The sequence below is a fragment of the Apodemus sylvaticus genome, chromosome 22 (genome assembly GCF_947179515.1).
Source record: "Apodemus sylvaticus chromosome 22, mApoSyl1.1, whole genome shotgun sequence".
NCBI lineage: Eukaryota > Metazoa > Chordata > Mammalia > Rodentia > Muridae > Apodemus > Apodemus sylvaticus.
Genome location: NC_067493.1, coordinates 39,645,817 through 39,670,127, shown reverse-complemented (window position 1 = coordinate 39,670,127; position 24,311 = coordinate 39,645,817). Strand labels below are relative to the sequence as shown.

Sequence of the window (24,311 nt, the reverse complement as noted above, 5' to 3'; positions counted from 1 at the left end):
TCACTTCTTACGGTCTTTGTCCTTCTTTAGATTGGTGCACACCTGAGCCTGTGCTGACTCGGAGGCGGCCTTCATCTTATAAAAATCTATGATTTGTTCTTCGAGCTTTCTCCTCTCTTCCTCCAGCTTCAGGATCTCCTCCTGCTGGATTCTTTTCAGGTGCTCGAACTTGTCCTGCAGCTATGAAATAAGAAGTAACCCTGTTGTCACAAAGATTCGTAAAACCAGAAAAGGCAGACCATAACCCTAGGAAAAACTTATTTAGAATCCTTGGGTTTCCACAAGGAATACAGACGCTCTTAAGAGGGGTCAAGGGTAGCGCTGCTCTACTCCTCAGCGTTTGGAAGTCGTTAGCAATCATCTTTGGAGTAGCCCGAAAACTGTCAAAAGATAACATTTCTAAAACTAAGCATCTAATAATTCTAATAATTGGCTTCTATTTCTAGAGTCAGGCAATGGACCAGAAAGGAGAAACCAGGAGCAAAATCCAGATGGGTGTTTGAAAGTTGCTTTTGTTACAAGTTTAAAAGAAAAGCTTTGTTATATAAATTGAAGATCTAACTCAGGTCACCAGGCATCAAGCATCAAGCGCCCTTGAGATCTAACTCAGGTCACCAGGCATCAAGCATCAAGCGCCCTTACTTGCTGAGTCACCTTGCTGGACTATAACTGGTTCATTTTGAAGCCTCATTTGATTATATGTCATTTAGCCTGGGTGATTCCATTCTGGTTTAGTCTTGTATTTTTTTTAAAAAATTGTAAAAGATTATTATATTATTAAATACAATATAGATTGTTATATTAAATATAAAATATAGATGTGTGTTAAATATTAATTATGTCATATTTATTAAATATTAATATTAAATATGGGTTATTGTATTATTAAATTATTTCTGATGGGATTCTAAGGATTGTATGCAGGTCATGAGGCTTGGTGGTAGGTGCAGAAGAGATATTTAATTAGCAAAACACACAAGGTGCCCTGTGGCTTTTATAAAAACTGCATATAGTAAAATGAGAGACAGCAGAGATTAAAGATTGAGTTCATAACCAAGTAGAAATAGTAAAATTCTTGAAAGCTGAAATCAGCAATATGAGGAAGTTCTCAAATTAATGCTCAGGATATATCCAAGTAATCCTTTGCTAAAGAGATTACTATAGTAAGAAACAAGTTTTATTCATCAATATCATGGAGAATGGCCCTGAAGGGGTTGGGAGGTCTTGCAACGAGCTTGGTGTCCCAATGACCTTGGGATTCACTACTGTGTCCTGCCACAGTTCTCCTTAGTAACCACAGCCTATATCAGGTGAGACCAGGCATGGCTCCATCTGATGCCCTAAGAGGTACAAATTATAAATCTTGGGTTCTACCTGGTGATGCTAGTTCTATGGACATGCACATCAAGAGGTTTTTACATAGATTTCAAAAGGTATCCTAGGTAGCCCTGAGCCCTGTCACAGGATTATAGCTGCTACAGAGGGACTCCACTTATGACGACGTCTAATGGAGCTATGGAAATGAAGCAGTCCCCAAGACCCCTGTGGTGATTTGAATACAACTGGTCCATAGAAATGGTACTATTAGGAGGTGTGGGCTTGGTGGAGTGGGTGTGGTATGTCAGAAGAAGTCCATCACAAAGGGGTGGCCTTTGAGAACTCAGATGCTGAAGCCACACCCACTGTCTCTCTCTTCCTGTTTGTTGCCTGTGGCTCCAGATGTAGACAATGGAGATGAAGCTTCCTCTCCATCACTGTCTGCCCATGTGCTGCCATGCTTCCTGCCATGATAATAGACTAACCTTCTGAACTGTAAGCCAGCCCCAGAGTTGCCATGGTCACGGGGTCTCTTCACAGCAATAAAACCCTAAGTAAGACAATCCCCAATCTGTAGGGTTCCCAGCATGCAACTCCATGCTGGGAGAGCTATATGCAGCCCAGGTGCTGGGTGAATGGAGAGTGCAGACCTTGCCCGATTATATCAGAGACATGGAACATTTAAAAGAAAAAGCAAAATGCTCAGAAAAAAATAATTTCATCCTATAATTTCATAAAGGCTATATTGAGATCCTATGAAGTGAATAGCTGCTTTTAGAGAGAGGTAAAGTTTCTTCCAAAATAAGAATCGACTAGTCTCTAGAATGTATCCTACAGAGGAACAGGAAGTGGAGAGCGGATGTGATGTGGGTAGTACATGCCTCCTTTTCCGCATCCTTAAAGGTCAGCTCCTTCTCCTTGACACGCTGCATAAACGTCTGCTTGAGTTCTTCCTCCTCCCTCTGACACTGATTGTGGAACTCTTGTCTCTTGGCTTCGTACATCTCTTGAAAACTGAAAATGAGAAAGTTTGTTATTCTCATATTTAAGTGTGCCAGGGTATATGTGGCAGGGCAGGCAGGTAAGAGTTCTTACTACAGAGCCAAAAGACCTGAGGTGACCCCTGGGATCCATCTTCACGGCAGGAGAAAACCAGCTCCTGAACAATGTCCTCTGACCTCCATCATGTATGCACACACAGATGCATACAAAAATAAAGGGAAAAAAGTATTTTTAAGTGCTAATGTGAATGAGCATGTGAACTATAAATCTGTGTTTCTAAAGTGTCAGAATATGGGTGGTGTGTAACAACACCCCAAATTTCTATATGAGGAGGTATAAAAACCAAGACATTCATTACATGAGTATATGACTCACTATGCAGCTCCTGCTGGCCTGGAACTCACTATGCAGAACAAGCAGTTCTTTGACTTAGAGACTCACCTACCTCTAACTCCAAGTGTTGGGATTAAAGGTATGTGCCACCACATCCAGCTGTTTCTTATCTTTTATTATTATTAATACTTTTATTTTTTTACAGTCTAGCTGTTGCTTCCTCTCAGTCTCCCCCCCCCCAGCCCCTCATTCCATCCCTCCTCCCCACTGTCTCCAAGAGGAGGAGCCCCTATCCCCACCACCAGGACTCTTCACTCCTCTGGGGCCTCAAGTCTCTCAAGGGTTAGACACATCTTCTCCCGCTAAGGCCAGATCAGACAGTCATCTGCTGTATATGTTTCTTATCTTTTGGACAACAGTGTTTTAGGAAAACTAAGAGACTGATTTCAAAATAATTCAAATAAAGTAAGCAAGAAGACAATCCTTTAGAAAATAAATCACTGCCGGGTGGTGGTGGTGCACCCCTGTAATCCCAGCACTCTGGGGTGCAGAGGCAGGTGGATTTCTGAGTTTGAGGCCAGCCTGGTCTACAGAGTGAGCTCCAGGACAGCCAGGGCTATACAGAGAAACCCTGTCTCGAAAAATCAAATGCAAAAAAAAACAAAAAAACAAAAAAAAAACAAAAAAAAAACAAAAAAAAAAGAAGAAGAAAGCAGGAAAAGAAAATAAATCACTTAACAGTGTAGGATTGAGAAGAAGGTTTGGTGTGCTGTGTTTCTCAGTTTGTGGATTGGGACCCCCCACAGGGGTCATATATCAGATATTTACATTATGATTCATAATAGTAGCAAGGTTACAGATGTGAAGTAGTAACAAACTGATTTTATGGTTGGGGGTCACCACAACATTGTAGTGAAATGTCAAGTGAAGGCTTTATGTCTGGCTTTACGGGAAAGCTATAACATAGCCCTTGTGTCTGGCTTTGACTGAGATGTTTCAGTAAAGCCTTTGCTATGTTTGGGTTAATCGGTAAAGTTAGTCAGTCAACACTGAAGAATGTTATCTGTCTGGGAGCGCTGCACCTGGTACTACATGGGAGCTCGCAGCTGCACAGACCTTGGTCCTGAGACACTCCTGGCAAACCTGGGGTTCTTAGTTTTGATTACGGCTAGCCATGGTTGAAAGGGACTGAGATTTGTGTGGTTTTTCTGTTCTCACTGCCAGCAAGGACAAGATAACTTTGGTAGCTGGAACCTTTCTCAGCCTCAGTTAACCTTGTAGAAAGTTTGAATAAAACAACTAGACTGAGCGAGCTGGGAATCAGTCCAAGGCTGAGTGAGGCCCTCTGCTCCAATGAAGGCTTAGCATCTTGATGAGTTTCTCGCTCTACTGTGGCACTACGAACATCAGTCAAGACTGAGAGGCCAAATCTTTTAAGTTCAGATTTTATTTTAGAGAAACTGGCCTAAGTTTGAATTCAGGTAAACTAACAGGCTGGCACTAGCATTAGTTTCCAAGTTGTCCCACCCGCCCCCCAACAAAATCCAAGCCTAGCTCCAGTCTCTAGGCTAATCCCTAACAAGACCAGCGGTTCCAGGTTACACCCCCAACAAGACCAGTGGCTCCAGGTTACACCCCCAACAAGACCAGTGGCTCCAGGTTACACCCTCAAGAAGACCAGCATCTCCAGGTTATTCACCCCAACAAACCTACACCCCCAGGTTACAAGCCCACGCCCTGCCTAATGACTACCAGTGCAGAAGGGAGCAGAAATTAAGTTTACGATATGGCTTCCCGCGCCCCCCCCAAACCATCCTGCATGACGGTCAGTGAGTTGGGGAGGGCCCAAGCTAGCTCAAATAGGTGGCACCCATAATCCCAGCACTTGGGAGGCAGAAGCAGGCAGATTTCTGAGTTTGAGGCCAGCCTGGTCTACAGAGTGAGTTCCAGGACAGCCAGGGCTATACAGAGAAACCCTATCTGGAAAAAACAAAAAAGAAAGAAAAAAAAAAAGAATAAAGACCCTGCTGTGAGTTACATGGGAAACTGTATTACAGGGTCGCAGCATTAGGTCAGTCGGTAATGGCTCTACCACACACACACACACACACACACACACACACACTCACACACACTCAGGAGGATCTAAGTTTGGATCCTCAGAAGCCCAACGAAACACCATCCAAGCTAGGCTGCAGTGGAGCATGCCTAAAATCCCAGAGCTGTGGAAACAGATTCAGGAGGACCCCTGTGGCTCGATGGCCAGGCAAGCTAGCCAAATCTGCAAATTCCAGATGGAATGAGTGATCCTATCTCAAAGAGTAAGACACAGAGAGACCAAAGAAGACACTCAGTAAGAACTTCTAGCCCACAACAGCAAATTGTTGTAGGGCCCATGTCCCTCCCTCTGTGACATTCCCTCCGAATTAAAGTATGTACCACAGGAAGGAGTGGCAACCTCATGAAGATGGTAAACAGAAGATCTCATACCCAAGAGAACACCACCAAGAGAACAACACCAAGAAAAATCACAGCGATTTCTAAGAGCCCCTGCCAACTGTGTAAAAGGAGTCGGTGTTTGTGGGGGAGGGTGGGAGGGTGGGGGGGATGGAGGACATTCTGTGGATAGAGACATGTTTTGGCTGTGAGCTCAGGAGAGCACCAGGGTGGTAGTTTCCCAAAGTTGTCTCCATCTACGTCCAAATGTATTAAAAATCTAAAAATTCATGAAGAGCCACAACTTTGGTTCTTGAATGAGAACACCACTTGTGGTTTTATGCGATTCCTAAATGATCAACTTATATGTAACGTCAATTTCTTTTTAAAGATGCTTACTTTTTTTTTTTAAGATTTATTTAGGGATGAAACCATGGCTCCATGGTTAAGAGCATTGACTGCTCTTCCAGAGGTCCTGAGTTCAAATCCCAGCAACCACATGGTGGCTCACAACCATCTGTAATGGGATCCAGTGCCCTCTTCTGGTGTGCCTGAAGACAGTGACAGTGTACTCACATATGTTAAATAAATAAGTATATACAAAAAAAAAAGATTTACTAAAATGAGAAAAAAAAACTTTAAAAAGATTTATTTATTTATTATATGTGAGTAGCTGTCTTCAGACGCACCAGAAGATAATTCTTCTCTATAAGAAACTGCCAGCAGCTGACTTAGACCCATAGCTACCAAGTCTCCATGTTTAACCAATGAGCCACTATGTGGTTGTGGGACACCATTTAGGTGCTGGGATTTGAACTCAGGACCTTCGGAAGAGCAGTCGGTGCTCTTACCTGCTGAGCCATCTCTCCAGCCCAAGATGTTTGCTTACTTTTAATTTTATGTGTGATTTACACATGCATGTCTTGTGCATGCCAGGTGCCCTCACAAGCCAGAAGGGGATGTTGGGATCACCTAGAACTGGAGTCATAGGATGATCGTGAGTCACCATGGGATGCTGGGAATTGAACCCAGGTTCTCTGTAATGGCGCTCCCGACCACGGAGCCATCTCTCCAGCCCACCAGCCACGTCTGCACTCACCTCACTGGCTGGTTATCTGGGCCCAAATCACTGAAGCCCAACTTCTGCAGCCTGCTGCTCCTGTAACATTCATAATGCTGAAAGTGGGTCTGATCTTTCAGATCTTCCATATTAGTGCACAGAAGCAAATCCCGGAGCTTCACAAAGTCACAGTGGTTTTCATTTTCCACTAGTCAAAAAAAAAAAAATCAGTAATAAGCATATTATGGAGGGTTCCTATTATTTTCCCGAATAAGCTTGGGTGTTTACAACCCAAACATTTTGCTCTTTAGTGATGTCTCCAAGTTTTCCTCACTCATTTCGTTTCCATTCATTCATATTCATTCTCTCTCTCTCTCTCTCTCTCTCTCTCTCTCTCATATTTCAACAAAACCTATTAGCTCACTGATTATTTCTCGTATTGATTTAGCCTATGTGATATCTGATCTTGGTTATCAACCTGACATACCTGGGAAGGAATTGCCCCCATCAGATTGGCCTTGGGCGTGTCTGTCTGCTGGGCAGTTTCTTGATTACTAATTGATATGGGAGGGCCCAGCCCACTTCGGGAGGCACCATGCTGGGATCTAGGTAGTAGTGTAGTGACACTTTTAGGGACCAATATTTATTCTTTAGCTTTGTTAAAACGAGTCCCAGCATTGGGAATGGCGTGTTTCAGGAAGACAGAGACTGTGTGCATGTGATTCAGTTAAACACAGAGACTTGGTAGCTATGGGTCTAAGTCAGCTGCTGGCTCTTTCCTATAAGGATCATGGCCACTTTAAGTCAACAGTTCGTAACCTGTGGGTCCTGACCCTTTTAGGAGGTCAAACAAGCCTTTCACAGAGGCTGCATATCAGATATCCTGTATATCAGATATTTACACTGTTATTCATAACAGTACCAAAACTATAGTTAGGAAGTAGCAATGAAGATCATTTGAAGGTTGGAGGTCACCACAACCTGAGGAACTGCATTAAAGGGTCTCAGCATTACGAAGGTTGAGCAGTGTTGTATAGGAAGGGACCATAGTCACTCCAAAAAGAAGCTTAAATGAAGGGAATCTGTGTTCCTCAGCAGCAGATGCTAACTACAGGTTAGCTGAAGTTTTATCAACGCTGGTTCAGATGAAAATGCTATTTCAAGAGCATTGATGACACAATCCACGTTGACTTCATCATCTCGAAACACAATCTCTTATTTACCTTGCAAAACGCCCCAAGGGTAATGGCGGCCTCTGACCATTCTTTTGCCAACCTTGACCTCCTCCATACTTCCTACGACAGCAAAGGGTAACAGCCCCTGAACAAACATAAATGATACAAGTCAAACTCCTTCCAAATGATACGGCTTGCTCTGCTGCTCTTTTCTTTCTGTGATAGACAGAAGTACATTTAACCACACAACTAATCCATCCTGTGTCAAATTTTAATACTTAGCAGAAAGTATGTACTAACTGGTACTTTTTATAAGCAATTATCCCAGGCTGGCATATAATCAAAAACTACCTACCTAGTATTTCCTAGAACAAGGCATCCTGATGCATGCAGTACACAGATGAATTGGATTATTAATATATATAATTTCTTCACATAATCTTTACGCTAAACATGAAGACAATATTGATGAGTTGATATGAAAACTAATTTTTTTTATTTTCTTTTTATGTTTGTTTTGTTTTGGTTTGGTTTTTCAAAACAGTTTCTCTTTGTAGCCCTGGCTGTCTTAGAACTTGGTCTGTTAACCAGGCTAGCCCTTTCGGATGCTGGGATCAAGGATGTGGGCCACCATGCCCCGTTGAAAACTATTTTTTAAAGGATTTATGTTATTTATATGAGTATACTGTTGCTGTCTTCACCAGAAGAGGACATCGGATCCCATTATATATGATCGTGACCCACCATGTGGTTGCTGGGAATTGAACATAGGACCTCTGGAAGGGCAGCTAATGCTTTCAACCACAATAATAGATGAAACTATTAAAAATAAAAATTAAGCTGGGATTGATAGTGCATATCTTTAATCCCAGCACTAAAAAGGCAGAGACATAATGGATCTCTGTGAGTTCGAGACCAGACTGGTTTACAGAGTGAGTTTTAGGACTGCCCAGACTAACTAGTGAGATCCTGTCTCAAGATTTATTATTATTGTTGTTGCTGCGGTTGTTGTTGTTTAATGAATACACAGCATAATATACGCTAATGAGCAATACTGTATGTCTTCAGGAGGGCTAGGAAGATAGCTTCATTGATCAAGTGCTTCCTGTGTGAGCAGGGAGGACCTGAGTCTGATAAGAAAAACAGGCATGGGGGCGCATGTTCCTGTTCTCAGCACTGGGGAAATGAGCACAGGCAACTGGATCTCAAGGCCTTGCTGGTCAGGCACCCAGCCTGCTTGCTAAGACCTCAGCCAGTGAGAGACCCTGTCTACAAAACAAACGCAGACAACTGAGGAACAACACCAGAAGTTGTGCCCTGGCTTACACATGCGCACATGTGGATGCATACACACACACACACACACACACACACACACATACACACACACATACAATGCCTGCCCACAGGCATATGCACACAGAATTCTATGGTGCTTTTACATGTCAAGAACACATTGTCTATTTCAAAAACCTGAAAGGAAATCTTTTGAAAGAAGAAACTAGATTGAATGTTAGGCAATATATACATGTATACAAAAACTACATGGTATGCTATTCATACATAATTTTATGATTTTTATCTAAAAATAAGTGAACTTCTTAAAACACCTTTTGCTTGCTTGTTCTTTCTTTGATCATTTATTTTTATTTTATGTGCACTGGTGGGTTTGCCTGCACGTATGTCTGTGAGGGTGGCAGATCTTGAAGTTACAGACAGTTGTGAGCTGCCATGTGGGTGCTGGGAATCGAACCCTGGTTCCCTGGAAAAGCAGTCAGTGCTCTTAACCACTGAGCCATCTCTCCAGCCCCTCAAAAGAACTTAGGAGCTGAGATGGTAAGATGGCAAAATGGTTTAGCAGATAAAGGCATATGCTCCATGCCTGAGGAGTGGAGTTCTATCCCCAGGACCCACGTGGTGGGAAGGACCCACGTGGTGGGATGGACCCACGTGGTGGGAAGGGCCCACGTGGTGGGAAGGGCCCACGTGGTGGGATGGACCCACGTGGTGGGAAGGGCCCACGTGGTGGGATGGACCCACGTGGTGGGAAGGGCCCACGTGGTGGGAAGAACCCACGTGGTGGGAAGGGCCCTCGTGGTGGGAAAGGCCCACATGGTGAGTAGCCCATGCAAAATGTCCTTCCACTTCCACGTGTGCTCCATGGCATCTGTGCATCTGCACACGCATGCATGCACACTCACACCTCTAAACACATGCACACACACCATATAAACACAAATCAATTCACTTAAGACATTTTTAGAAAATCTAAAATAGATCTAAGATATGGGTTCAACTACCCCATTTCTGGCTATACACACAGAGAAAAATAGACAACCCCATGGGAAGAACAACAATATCAACCAACCAGAACCTCCAGAGTTCCCAGGGACTAAACCACCAACCAAAGAGTATGCACAAAGGGACCCATGGCTCCAGCTACACATGTAGCAGAGGATGGTCTTATCTGGCATCAGTGGAGGGGAGGCCCTTGGTCCTGTGGAGGCTCGATGCCCCAGCGTGAGGGAATGCTAGAGTGGTGAGTCAGTAGGGGTGGGTGGGGGGGCACTCTCATAGAAGCAGGGGAAGGGGAAGGGATAGGGCCCACATGGTAGGATGGATATGGATTGTGGGTTTTCGGAGGGGAACTAGAAAGTGGGATTTAAAATGTAAATAAAATAACCAATAAAAAGTGTAAAAAGAAAAATATAGGTACAAAAAATGAATGTCTGAACATTCACATCTATTGTGTCATTGTTCACAATAGCTAAGACATCAAGTCAGAAAAGATGTCCACAGATGGGTCAGAGGATCAAGAAAACATTTATTTATTATGTATACAGTGTTCTGCCTGCATATATGCCCATACGACAGTAACGAGTCCCAGATCCCATTACAGATGGTTGTGAGCCACTGTGTGGTTGCTGGGAATTGAACCCAAGACCTTTGGAAGAGTAGCCAGTGCTCTCAACCTCTGAGTCATCTCTCCAGCCTGCTATACACACTCTTAATGATAAGTAAGACCCTATCACTTGCTGCAAAATGGAGCTGGATAGGGCTGGAGAAGTGGAGCAGTGGTTAAGAGCACTGTCTGCTCTGCCCAAGGACCCAGGCTAATTGCCAGGACCCATATAATAGCTCACAATCAGTCATCTGCAACTCGAGTTTCAAAGGATCTAATCTTCTCTGGCCTCCATAGGCACCAGGCCATGGAGCCTGACAGACATACAGCCAAATCACACATGTACATAACATACTAACATTTTCAAGTGAATGGTGCCGGAGGATATTAAGTTCACTAAAATAAGCCAGACATAGCAAACCGGGAGCTGCATAGTTTCTCATGTAAGAATTTTGAAAACTCAAGAGTTGGTTGTGGTAGCACACGCCTTTGACCCTGGGACTTGGGAGGCAAAGGTGGGCAGATCTCAGAGCTGGAGGCCAGCCTGGTCTACAGAGAGAGTTTCAGGACAGCCAGGGCTACTCCGAGAAACTATGTCAAGAAAGAAAAAGAAAGGAAGGGAGGTAGGGAGGGAGAGAGAGAAAAGAGAGAGAGGAAAAAAAAGAAAATAAAAAAGAAGAGAAGAGAGGGGAGGGGAGGGGAGGGGAGGGGAGGGGAGGGGAGGGGAGGGGAGAGGAGAGGAGAGGAGAGGAGAGGAGAGGAGAGGAGAGGAGAGGAGAAGGAAGGTCAATCCTCCTGCCTCAGGCTGGGATGGAGGTGAGCAGCCAGTGCTTGCTTGCCCACCATGTGTGAAGCTCAAGGTTCAATCCACACTACTGCAAACAAACAAACAAACAAACCCTTTTTAATTTAAATGCATCACAGTGATAACTGGAGTCTAAGAAGGGGGTGATTTAGGGGCTATAAAGAGACCCATATGTGTGTGTGGGGGTCTATTATATATAATATGTATAAAAAGACCAATGTGTGAAATAATTTCAGTTACTTCACAGCATGACAGGAAAGAGAATGAAATGGAATGAGAGACAATAAAGAACCCTTGGAACTTACAAGAAAATGTCAGTCTACAATAAAGAATGAATCAGAATCTGTGTTTCTCTCCAGAAAGACATAATATCTACGGAAATACATTCCATACCTGTAGTCATTCAAAACACAAACCAAAGCTACAGTGGGTCCACTGGATTAAGTAACATAGCCAGACTCTTAAAAAATTATTATGCCACGAGTTGAGGTGAAGAAATGATATCAAAGCTCCTGGGGCAGGTGTTTTGGGTATCGAAAGAGCAGATCTTCAAATGATTACATAGAGTTATTGTATGACCTAAGAATTCTGCTTCTAGAAAAATACCCAGAAGAAATTAGTTACCAAAACAAATATTTGTATATAAATGCTTATGACAACATTGTTCATAATAGCCAAAACAGAATAAACCCAAATGTATATTCACACAATGGTACATGGCGCACGCGCACACACACACACACACACACATACATATGCATAAGCACTGATAAATGTGCAACACTGTAAATCTTCAAAACATAACCCTAATTGAAGACAGTAGATTAAAAAGACTACATATGATTCATTCACATAAAATACCCAGAAGAGAAAACACATAATAAAAATTATTATATACATAAGTTGGTACATAAATATACATATATAGCTTATGTGATATTTTCCCATCTGGGCTGACCATGCTCCCATCTAAAAACCCCAGTGCTAAGCATCAGAAGACCTTTCCAGTGGCTGGTCAGAGTTGTTCAAAGAACTCCCAAAACATCACAGGTTATTTCTAGTGGCCTTGGTGGCCTCTCGGAGGTGCTAAAGACACCATGCCCTTCAGACACAGGGTCCAGAGACCCTGAGCTGGGATTGACATGAACACTTTCTCCATGAGGACTTGGTTTCACACTTCCAGAGGTGCTGTGCAAGTTTCCAAGGGAGGGAAGCAACCAAAGTCCTGCCCAAATATGACATCTATGAACTACCATAACCATCATGGACCAATAGCCCAAAACTACAGTAGTGGCACACATGCCTGGCAGTAACCAACAGCTCTCTCTAATTGCATTTAAGACGTGATTAACAAAAGGGAACTATGTCTGATCATTGAAACCAAGTCAACCACCCAGAGCCAGTAAAATCATAGATCTTAGAGAAGAATCTACAGCCACCACTTCACTAAACCAGCTTAATCCCTAACTACTGTCTAAATATTTGTCCTTATACCCACAGGTAAGTTGAGTCTTCACCCCTCATCAAGGAAGCCTGTCTTTGCAATGGATAGAGACCTTTACAGAAAAACCATAACCCATAAAAATAGAGAGTTGGGGCCAGGCCCACGCCTGTGATCCCAGCACTCAGGAGGCAGAGGCAGGCAGGTTTCTGAGTTTGAGGCCAGCCTGGTCTACAGAGTGAGTTCCAGGGCAGCCAGGGCTACACAGAGAAACCCTGTCTTGAAAAAACAAAAACAAAAAACAAAACAAAACAAAAATAGAGAGTTGGGGACTCCAGTCCCAACAGATGCATCTACAATATGACTCTGGGACAGAAATCCCAGTACTCGAGAGGTGAAATTAGGAGAATAGGGGACTTCAGGTCAGTCTTATATGCACCACAGTAAATTCAAAGCCAACTGGGCTACATGAAACCATGCCAAGACAGGATGGAAGGGGAGGAAGGAGGGAGGAAGAGAGAAGGGGAGGGAGGGAAGGAAGAGGGAGAGCGGGACAGTGGAAGGGGCAGAGGGAAGGCCAGAGAATTTCCCCACAATGTATTTTGAGGACAAATATATTGCTTGTCAGATACAGGTGAGAAAAAGCACGGGTGACAGGACATTTACCGAGTTGTTTGCTTGAGCAGTAGCTTCGTCGTCGGCCGTAAACTGATATATCTGGACGCCGTTGCTGTTCAATTCGCTCATTATGTTGTTCTTGAACCGCTGTAGGTCGTTCTTGGAAAGCGAGTCGGCTTTGGCAATCAGGGGTATGATGTTCACCTGTTAGGGAGGAAGGGGATCAGATTTCACTATCTTTCAGTCTAAACCCTGAACTGGATGAAAACAAAATAAAACAAACAAACAAAACAACGTGTGTATGGTTTGTCATTCGGCTGCTGCAGCTGCGACACGAGCTTCGATGGAATTCTGGGAAGAAGGCTAGGCTACCCACAGGTGTGCCGCATCATGATTGGCCACAGAGAATTTCCTGTTTCAGGGAGTACTGAGGGCTAAACCTCAAGCCTTGACTGTTGGAGGTAAACGTTCTACCTTTGAGCTGTATTTTGAGCCCTCACCTTTTATCAGAACTCAGGTTTAGAAGTCTTGATCTTGTATCCTTTCTAAATATCCGATGCCCCCATGCCTCTGGAATTAGTATGGTTTAAGTGGTAGACCACTGACTTAGCAAAGCAAAGGATGAAAAGACCTCACATTAAATTGTAGGAGGAGAGAGTTTCTCTCTTAGTGATCTCTCATGTAACTGTTTCTCCATAAATGTGTATTAACTAATATCTTTCAAACACTTTTGCTCTACCCAATTCAGAGCTATATGTGTTTAAGTCTGTTCTATGGTGCAAATGAATAGACATCAGCTTTGAGCTCAAATCACATTCGTTCAAATCCTTGGGCAAATCCCACATTTTCCAAACATACTAAACTGAGGTGGGGGTTGGATCTAATAAATGAGTAGAAAAAATAAATAAACAAAATTTAATCTAAACTTGTAATAAAGCTTATAACTATATTATATATCATATAACACATGTTATATATTATCTATTATATATCATATAATAGATAATATATAATACCTATTATATATCACATATAATAGATTATATATATCATAGTATATATTATATATGACATATAACATAGTTAACCCTGTATGAGACTACATGCTCACAATAAATTCAAGCAGCGGAAATTAGAAATGAAAGTCAAGGTTAGACATGAAAGTATTCTGGTGGGAGTTCTGGCCTTGAGGAGAATTTGAGGAAGCTATGAGCAGTTTAGCATGTGTCTTCATGCAACTATATTATAAATGATCGTTTTTAAGATTAAAAACTGAGTGGTCTTAAAGACACAGTTGAAAACTTCAAATTCAAGAGATTGAGAAAACTTGAGCTAAAACACCCATCGTCTATTGTCCAACCCCTGTCTTTATGACTAAGATGAGCCTAGGCTTCAGTTAATTTCCACACAGCATGGACCCTCAGTGCGAACTGGAGAACTGAATATGTTGAGGCAGAAGTATAGGATCATGTATGCTGTTAGGGGCCTGGCCATCCTGCAGTACATTCTAGATAAGCAGGAAAGTTGTGTACACCCTGTGACTGCAGACACATGCTATGGGCACGAGCCTAGAGTCTCTCCATGCCTCAACTACAGGATGCCCTCTCCCTCAAGAACTGAACCATTGGCTCTGACACCCAGAGCAAGGATCTTATCTTGCCCTTATGCCAGGGACTCATAAAAATTTTAAGAATCTTCCAAAACCCTGGAGATAAGAAGTGTGTCGAAGGAAGTCCAATTTCATATGGTAGCATCTATAATCCCAACACCTTGGAGGCTGAGGCAGGAGGATTGTGAATTTTAGAATAACTCAAGCTACAAATAAGCCCCTCTGTGAACAAAGCAAGTGCACATGTCTCTTAGTATCCCTCATGGTTTGGCCTGGGGTCCTTTATCTGTAGCAGGCTGCAGCTTCCTGTGTGTTCTGTACTCTTGAGTCTCCTCTGAGAGAATTTGAAACCAGAATCAAAACAACAACAACAACAAAAAGCCCTTCATGTTTCATTTGATCAATGGAAGCAGTCAAAGGGTTCGTAGGATTGTTTTAGAGTACCATATAGTAAATTCAATTTTAAAAATATATACAAATGGCTGTAGTCTGATTAGAATGGAGTCACAGGAAAGACATTAAATGTTTAGTGTTTTTTCCTGTGTCTCTTTCTCTCAAACAGGTAACATTGTTCTCATTTTGTTTTGTTGTTGCTGCTGTATTTTTTTTTTTTTTGAGACAAAGTCTCACTCTGCAGCTCAGGCTGCCTGAAGCCTACTATAGTCCAGGCTGGCCTCAAACTCACAGCTATCCTGTCTCATCCCTGTAAATGCTGAGATTAGAGGCATGCATCCTCATGCTCCAAGCAGTCATTGTTTTTAATTAATTTTACCTGGAATGATAGCTAAAGATGAAGTCTATCAAATGTTAAATTTCCCTCCCCCTAAATATTATATCTTGATGTCTTAACCTTCTATGTCTCAAAAATGTATCAGTACCTTATAATAGAAACTTTTAGGTTAGACTGTTAGAGTGGTGTCTAATCCAGAATGATCAAGGAGGAGAAACTTGACCTCAGATAGTGATGCCTGCTTTTAATACCAACACTGAAAAACTGAGTTGGGAAAATCAGCATGTTAAAGCCAACCATAGCTACATAGCAAGTTCAAGGCCAGCCTGGGCTATATAAGACCCTATCAGAAAGAAAGAAAGAAAGAAGGAAAGAAAGAAAGAAAGAAAGAAAGAAAGAAAGAAAGAAAGAAAGAAAGAAAGAAAGAAAGAAAAGAATACAGAAGTACAGAAGATAGGTCACATTAGGGAAAGCAAAGAGGTGTTTAAACCATTCACTCCATGGCATTTAGTTAGAAATGTCCTAGAAAACCCATTCAAATGCTTTCAAGAGCAGCAGGAAAAAATATTCAAATATGTGCACATATATACAAGCATATAAATGCTTCAAGAGATGCATGCATCTGTCTCACACACACACACACACACCACACACACACACACATGCACACACACACATACACACACACACACATACACACACACACACACACACACACACGCACACACACACACACACACACACACGCACACACACACACACCACACACATACACACACACACATGCACACACACACACACATACACACACACACCCTTCTGTCAATGTTCTTCATTGTTAGCAGGTCCAGGGACTTGAGGGAGTGTCCTGTAGGGGCAATGAAGTAAAGGCAGACGTGGATGCGAGAATCGTGGTAGTCAGCTAAGGAGCGCTTGATCTTCAGCTCCTCCTGGAGGTACGCCTCAAACTGAGCGTCCAGGTAGTCAACGACTGGCTGGTAGCTAAAGAAAAAAAGTAAACATTGAGCACAACATTAATAACATCAAAATCCATTTGAGATAATCAACACTCCATGCTCCGAACAGTTTTGTCACTGGATAAAAATCGACACATTTCATGGCCATATAATTTCAGGTCCAGGGTTGGGAGTGGCTCGGTCAATAGAAGGCATGATATCCAAGTCCTAATCTCTGAGGAGTGTGATTTTATTCTAGGGGAAATGGAATTACAGATGTGATTTTAAAATTCAAAGCTGGTCCTAACCACACATTTCTGTAATCCTAACACCAGGAGGCTGGAGCAGGAGGACTGCTCTAAACCAGACTAGCCTGGACTACTTGGTGAATTCAAAGCTAGCCTGGGCTACATGGCAAATCCCAGGCTCAAGAAAGAAAAGAATCAAAGAGAAATTTGACAAAAGGGGGCTGGAGAGATGGCTCAGCGGTTTAGAGCACTGACTGCTCTTTAGAAGGTCCTGAGTTCCAATCCCAGCAACCACATGGTGGCTCACAACCATCCGTAATGAGATCTGACACCCTCTTCTGGTGTGTCTGAAGACAGCTACAGTGTACTTATATATAATAAAGAATTAAATAAATCTTTAAAAAAAAAATTCTGACAAATGGTCGTGGGGGCCCTCTATATATATCCTCAATCCAGTGATAGTTGTCCTTCAAGAAAGAACCTCAACTGTCAAAATACCTCCTGCACACTGCCTGTGCACAAGTCTACAGGACATTGTTTGTTTGTTTGTTTGTTTTACTAATAATCAATATGGGAGGACAGAGCCCACCTCAGATGGTGCCTGGATGGTATAAGGAAGGAGGCTGAGCCAGTAAGCACTATTCTTCTGTGGCTTCTGGCTTCAATTCCTGACTCCAGGTTGAATTCCCAACAATGGACTTTGTCCTGGGAAGTGTATGCCAAATTAACCCTTTACTGCCCAAGTTGCTTTTGATCATGGTTTTTTCATCACAGCGATAAAAACCAAACCAGGACAGTAGCGCAGGCTGGTCAAAAGCTCACAGCAAATCCTCCTGCTTCAGACACACCCAGCTCTGACACCTTCATTCTGAATTTTCGGACTGTGGAACTGTGAAGGAATAGGATTCTGTGGTTTGAAGCATCGGTTTAGGGTGACTTATTACAGTGGATTGCAGCAACTAATAGAAGACAAACTGTGGGTCTTATTTTACCATGGAACAAAGTGTGTAGAGTTAAACCGATTCTAAAATGATGTTCATTTTCTAAAAATAACTACGTAAAGCAACATGCCGTATGTCTTTGCATCATCCTTTTTCTGCCTGGTCCTCATTCAAAGCATGTCCCAAAATGACACAATAATATTTTTTATTTAATATTCTCAGTAAAGGGGGAAAATGCTAGTTTTTAGAGCTAGCTGGCTTCAAGTCAAGTATGGTGGTACACGCTTTCCGTCCCCGTACTTGAGAGGCAAAGGTAAGCAGATAATCTGTGGGTTCAAGGTCACCCTGATTCTATATAATGAGTTCCAGGCTAGTCAGTGCTGCATAGTAAGACCCTGTCTCAAAAATAAAAATAATAAAATAAAGTGATTACCTCATTTTTAAAAAGGAGAAAATATATCATAATGAAGCCTAAATGCCTTTTTGCTGACTTTAAAATTTATTTTAAAAAAGTAAGAAACCACTAACCTGGCTTCCTTGTTTATCTGATCACCATACCCAACTGTCTTCACAACAGTCAATTTCAGTGGAATATTTCTTTCCAGAAGTTCGTATGTCTTCACCTTCAGTCCAACCTTCGAGTAGAAATGAGAGGACTTGTTCTCTTTCAGATTTGTATTGAACAGTGTATTGATCAGGGTTGATTTTCCAATTCCAGTTTCTCCTGGAGGGAACAAAAACTCATCATCACAGAGGCATAAGAGTATGCTGAACCTCCACCACCAGCTCCAGTGGGAGTGGCATTATGAGAAGGATTAGGGGTGTGGCCTTTCTGGAGGAGGTGTGTCACTGGGGGCGGACCTTGAGGTTTCAAAAGTCCAATGTGAGCCCAGAGTAGTCAGTCAATCTCTTTCTCTCTCTCTCTCTCTCTCTCTCTCTCTCTCTCTCTCTCTCTCTCTCTCTCTCTCTCTCATATGCCTGTAGATCAAGATGTAGAACTCTCAGGTACTTCTCCAGCACCTTGTCTGCCTACATGTTATTCATAGTCCCCGCCATAACAATCACAGACCAAACCTCTGGAACTATAAGTCAGCCCCAATTAAATGCTTCCCTTTAGCCAGGTGGTGGTGTCACATGCCTGTAAACCCAGCACTCTGGGAGGCAGAGGCAGGCGGATTTCTGAGTTCGAGGCCAGCCTGGTCTACAGAGTGAGTTCCAGGACAGCCAGGGCTACACAGAGAAACCCTGTCTCGAAAAAACCAAATCCAAAAAATAAACAAACAAACAAAAAATGCTTCCCTTTGTAAGAGTTGCCGTGGTCACAGTACCTCTTCACAGCAATAGAACGCTGACTAAGACACACAGAGATATATCTGTCTGCTCAGCCCCCTAAGTGCCACGATTAAAGAAATTTGCCACCAGGTGAAGCTGAAATGTTCTTAAATATTTAAACAATGCAGCTAAGAGAAGGAAGAAAACTAATATATATACGAAGTAATGGTCTTGAATCAACATCAATATTATGCCGTTCGATATCAGTTTAAATGAGTAAGAGACAAATGGAACAATAATTTAAATGTGACATCTGGCACTTACCCACACAGAGAATATTGAAAGAGAATCCTTTCTGGATCGATTTGTTCACCAGCTGAGTGGGCAAACATTCAAACCCAAAATGCCCAAGAGTGGTTAAGCAACGGATGCCCTCCTTTTGCATAAGATCAGAAACAAAAAAGGTTCTCATTAGAATCAGAAATGACATAATTTAAAAAGACAACACTGATTATGTTTTTTAAAAAAGAGATCAGGTCTGGTTATCCTTCTATTGTCTGCTTGATGCAAATGTACGAAGTGAATTTGAGCAGAAAGAACTCACAAAGATGCTGATGTTCACGTTACAAATAAATTGAATCAGCCTTTGACCACACTCTAAGAGGCCGCGTCTCTAAAATGTAAGGAAGAAATTGAAGGAAAGAAAATGCCATAAGAAACCCCAGGGTATTATTCTAAAATAGCAATGGCTTTTCTGTATTAAAAGAACACTTTAATATTATTTGGTGTGTGTCTATAGTAAGAGAACCTAAGGTAGGTATAGTAATACACATCTGTGTTCCCAGCACTCAGGAAATCAAAGCAGAAAGATCAGGAGCTGCAGACCAGCCTCAGCTACCTAGTGATTTAGAAGCCAGCCTACACATGAGATCTCTAAAGTAAACACATTTTCACAAGGTGTGGTGGTGCGCATCTTTAATCTCAGAACTTGAGAGGCAGAGGGAGGCAGACCTCAGAGTTGAAGGCAAGCCTGGGCTACAGAGTGAGCTCCAGGACAGCCAGAGCTACACGGGGAAAGTCTGGTTTTTTTTTTTTAAAGGAGAAAATAATTTAATAAAGAAAACCAATTACAACCTGGCATGGTGGCACATGCCCTCAAACCCAGCACTCGAGCGATGCAGAGGCAGGTGGCTCTCTGGGAGTTTAAGGTCAGCCTGGTCTACAAAGTGAATTCCAGGCCAGCTAAGACTACACACAGTAAGTAAGTCCTTGTCTCAAAACAATTGCCTGTTAATATACATGACACAGACAAAAATCAATTGGAAATATAAAACTAAGCAAGTAGGGGACTGGAGAGATGTCTCAGTAGTTAAGAGCATTTCTTCCCTCTTCAGAGGATTGGAGTTTGGTTTCCAGCACTCACACCCTCTTATCTCTAGCTCTGTGGAATATGACACCCTCTTTTGGCCTCTAAGGGCACATATATGTGCATGTATATGCCCACCCACACATATACACACAAACATATACATAAAAAAATAAACCTTTAAAAAGCTATGTAGAGGATGAAGAGATGGCTCAGTGGTTAAGAGTACTGACTGCTCTGCCAGAGGTCCTGAGTTCAAATCCCAGCAACCACATGGTGGCTCGCAACCATCTGTAATGGGATCTGATGCCCTCTTCTGGTGTGTCTGAAGACAGCTACAGTGTATTCATACACATAAAATAAATGATCTTTTTTTAAAAAGCTATACAGATGACTTCAACTTCAAATTTTTATACACCCTTTGAGAATAACTTATTTTGCACCAAATTGCTAAAGAAGCCTTCTGCTAACACTACCTGCCAAGAGTATTAGAAGATACATCAATATTAAATAACTGGCTAATTCTAAAAAGCAGAAAAATAAGCTGGGTGGTGGTGGCACATGCCTGTAATCCCAGCACTTGGGAGAGAGGGGCAGGAGGATTTCTGAGTTCGAGGCCAGCCTGGTCTACAGAGTGAGTTCCAGGACAGCCAGGGCTACACAGAGAAACCCTGTCTCAAAACAAACAAACAAACAAACAAAAAAACCAGAAAAATAATTCAAAGAAATAACATATTTTGGGAATATCTAATTCATTTTACCCATGAAAATCTCTCTCAAATTTAAGAGCTCCACAAAAACATAATGAAGGTGTATTTATTATAGTGCTTTTTAAATGTTATTGCACATTAATTGTATAAATCAATGGATGTCATGCATACATCCAACCTGCACTGATCAGGCTATTTACTCTGTTCTCTTTTATGGTTGGGAGGTCACCATGTAAGGAACTATATTAATGCTAATCCCTGCAGTGAGTCCCAAGGTGAAAATCTGTAGGGGGTGATTCCAATGCTCTGATAGGGAATCTGCCTGTCCCTGTCCCTCTCTCCTCTCTTTTTCTCTTTCTCTCTCTTTCCTTTTCCTTCCTTCCTTCCTTTCTTTCTTTCTTTCTTTCTTTCTTTCTTTCTTTCTTTCTTTTTTTTTTTTAAATAGGGTCTCTCTACATAGCCCTGGCTGTCTTGGAAATCATTATGTAGACCAGGCTGGCCTTGAACTCAGAGATCCACCTGCCTCTACCTCTGCCTTCTGAGTACTGGGATTAAAGGTGTGTACCACAGGCCTGGCTCCGTTCAACTTTTCAATGAATGGAATTTTGTCCATAGTGTGTGTGGTGCCTGAAGTTTGGGTACTACCACTCAAGGCAGCCTCTTGGTTACCATGGCTACTCTCTAAGCTGATTCATGCCACAAAGGACCTTCACAGTGTTATGGATGCATCGGGGCTGTGTCTCAGATGGCAGTGTTGAAGTTCAAATTATGGGTCCATTTACGGGGCCATATCACTGTTATTCAGCCATAGAGAAAGATATATCACATCATGTCTCATTTGAAGAAGCTTGAAAACCAAACTACTTGAAAACAGAAAACTAAGACAAAATTCTTAAATTGAAGAGGGCTGAGAGTTATGGTGCACACCTTAAATGCCACACACAGAGGCAGAGGCAGAGGCAGGTGGATCTCTGAGTTCAAGACCAGCCTGGTGCCACTTTCAGTGCCATTGCTACTCCTGTTAGACAGGCCATAAAAGGGAGACTGCAAACTCGTGCTTGTGTGTGCCACACTTGTGTGAACAGCTCGAATGTCTACACCCCTAGTGTCCCTCAGCAACAGGGTCTCTTCAAACCGATCACAGCATGAACCATCCCCAAGCCCATCAATGACATCCATAGATACTGTAAAGAGACAGTCCTGTCCTCCTGGATTCAAAACTAAGGCACATACCAAATTCAAACAGTAAGATACACACTGTGGCACTTTTAAACGTGGCCAAGACAGCTGACCTAACACAGGTACAAATATGAATGCAGGCACATAAGAAATATGGATTTTTTAAGTAACCTGGAAATTCCAAAAGAACATGGTAACTCTCTAGCAGTAGTTCCCAAAGAAAATGGTATTGAAGTAATGTCTGATGAAGAATTTTTAAATGTTTTTTAAGGATTTATTTATTATTATATATAAGTACACTGTAGCTGTCTTCAGACACACCAGAAGAGGGCATCAGATCTCATTACAGATGGTTGTGAGCCACCATGTGGCTGCTGGGATTTGAACTCAGGACGTCTGGAAGAGCAGTCAGCGCTCTTAACCACTGAGCCATCTCTCCAGCCCCTTAAATGTTTTACTATAGTTATTTAGTATGGATTTTGGTGAAGAAAAATACAGAGAAGGCGTGGGGGTAAACAAAGTCAAAGATGAAAAGGGATACATTATAACAGACCTCACAGAAATATAAAAGGATATTTAACAGATCCAAGATGGCAGGTTAGAGCCCTTGGCACTCACCAATTTCCCCTGTGGGTTGAATCAAAACACCTGGAGGGCTGCCCAAAAGTTCAGACTAGCTTAGAGAAACTCATGACACCTTAGACAGCGTAAATGAGGGATCCCCAGAACTAATGATGCAACCACTTAGCAGAGAGCAGTATCAGAAATGAGGGAGAACCCATGTGGACCCATCACAGGAGTCGTGCTGTGCTGAAACGCTCCCTCTTCAGACAAAGGCAGTGGGATCCCCATAGAAACTGGCTCTCGCCAAGTTCTGTGTTCTTGAGCCAGGTCTATGGTGGACTGTGCCTTCAATCCCATCACTCAGAAGGCAGAGGCAAGGGCAGGCAGAACCAGCCTGGTCTACAGGGCGAGTTCCAAGACAGCCAGGGCTGTCTCAAGAAAACAAAAAAGGAGTTCTGAGTTCTCTAAGATGGTACAGAAGCATCCTGGGGAGCTATCTTGAGAAGGCCCCTGAACTTGTCTCTCTAGGAGGCACAACTCCTGGTTTTCTTGGCACTGGGAGCCCCCTCAGCAGTATTATACCAACTCAGCCTAGAAGCACAGTTTTCCCTTGGTGGAAAACATCTGCTGCAAACCCACTGAGAGCTTCTTGCTGTTCAGAAACTGATCTGCAACTCGAGGACTGATTTACTTGAAGATTGGCACCTCAGAAAGACAGCTGGGGCATAAGGAAAGATGTTGCAAGTCGTTTCGTGCAGCTACTTTTGGCAACAAGGTCTCAGAATACCAGAGCTGTGGAAGGCAGACTGATGCATAGGGTTTTAGTTAAGTTAGAAGTCTTCTGCACAGTGAAGGAAATGATTGACAAGTGGAAAAAAACAAGCAAACAAACTACAGCATGAGAGAAAATCTTTTCCAGCTAGTCATCTGACTGGGGATTGATTGACTAGAATCTCCTGGTCTGAGGAAGAGGCAGATCCCACACTGCTGTAAGAGGGTCTCCTGCCTTTCCTGGGTTTTCCCAACTGGGGAGGAGGGGTGCAGGGGGCAGGGCTGAGGACAATATGAATAGCTCGGGACAGTGAATGGGTCTCTGCACCTCCTTTTCCATGAAGTACTTTGTAACAGTGATGCAAAACTAAAAACACTCCTAGAGTGACTTTAAATCTTGATTTAGTCTCCTTTGCTTTTAAATGAGAATGTTTTGCGTATGCATGTGTGCATACACACACACACACACACACCAAGAGTCAAGAAACATTCTGACATTTGTTTAAACCACCATTTTTACATTTAAATCTAACCAATAGTAAGATGTATTATCTGTTCCCAAAGATAGCAAGCCTCTTTTGCTGTCAGGACCTGAATAAACTTAGAGTCAATTATTTTGAAACTACTTATTGAAGTACACAATGCACAGTGATATGCAAAAGATGCACTCAACTGGATCTTCATTGCCCGGTGTTTGCACCGATGTATTAGTTGCTTTTTCTGCCATGCCAGACCGAAATGGCTAAAATAAAGAGAGAAAACTTTGTCAGTTCCACCTACAAAGGTTATTTTCTAACCTTAGATGCTTAGAGGACTCAACTACACCATTCTGTTCACACTTCTGACTTGTTTGAAGTTGTATCTTCCATCCTAAGC

General features: G+C 42.5%; 1 protein-coding gene across 2 annotated transcripts; it reads right to left on the bottom strand.

Annotated features, from left to right (window-relative positions):
* Positions 1 to 24,162, bottom strand: Septin14 (septin 14). Of its 2 annotated transcripts, XM_052168022.1 has the most exons (9): positions 24,110 to 24,162; positions 19,170 to 19,288; positions 18,102 to 18,297; positions 16,244 to 16,430; positions 13,138 to 13,293; positions 7,372 to 7,468; positions 6,188 to 6,356; positions 2,199 to 2,331; positions 1 to 180 (listed from the first exon to the last, which is right to left on the bottom strand). In XM_052168022.1, the coding sequence occupies exons 1-9, from the start codon at positions 24,160 to 24,162 to the stop codon at positions 1 to 3; spliced, it is 1,290 nt and encodes a 429-aa protein (XP_052023982.1). The 2 variants fall into 2 exon arrangements, with proteins under 2 accessions (XP_052023982.1, XP_052023983.1); XM_052168023.1 differs by lacking the exon at positions 24,110 to 24,162 and having other exon boundaries at positions 13,132 to 13,293; positions 19,170 to 19,317.
* Between the last annotated feature and the right edge of the window lie 149 nt (positions 24,163 to 24,311).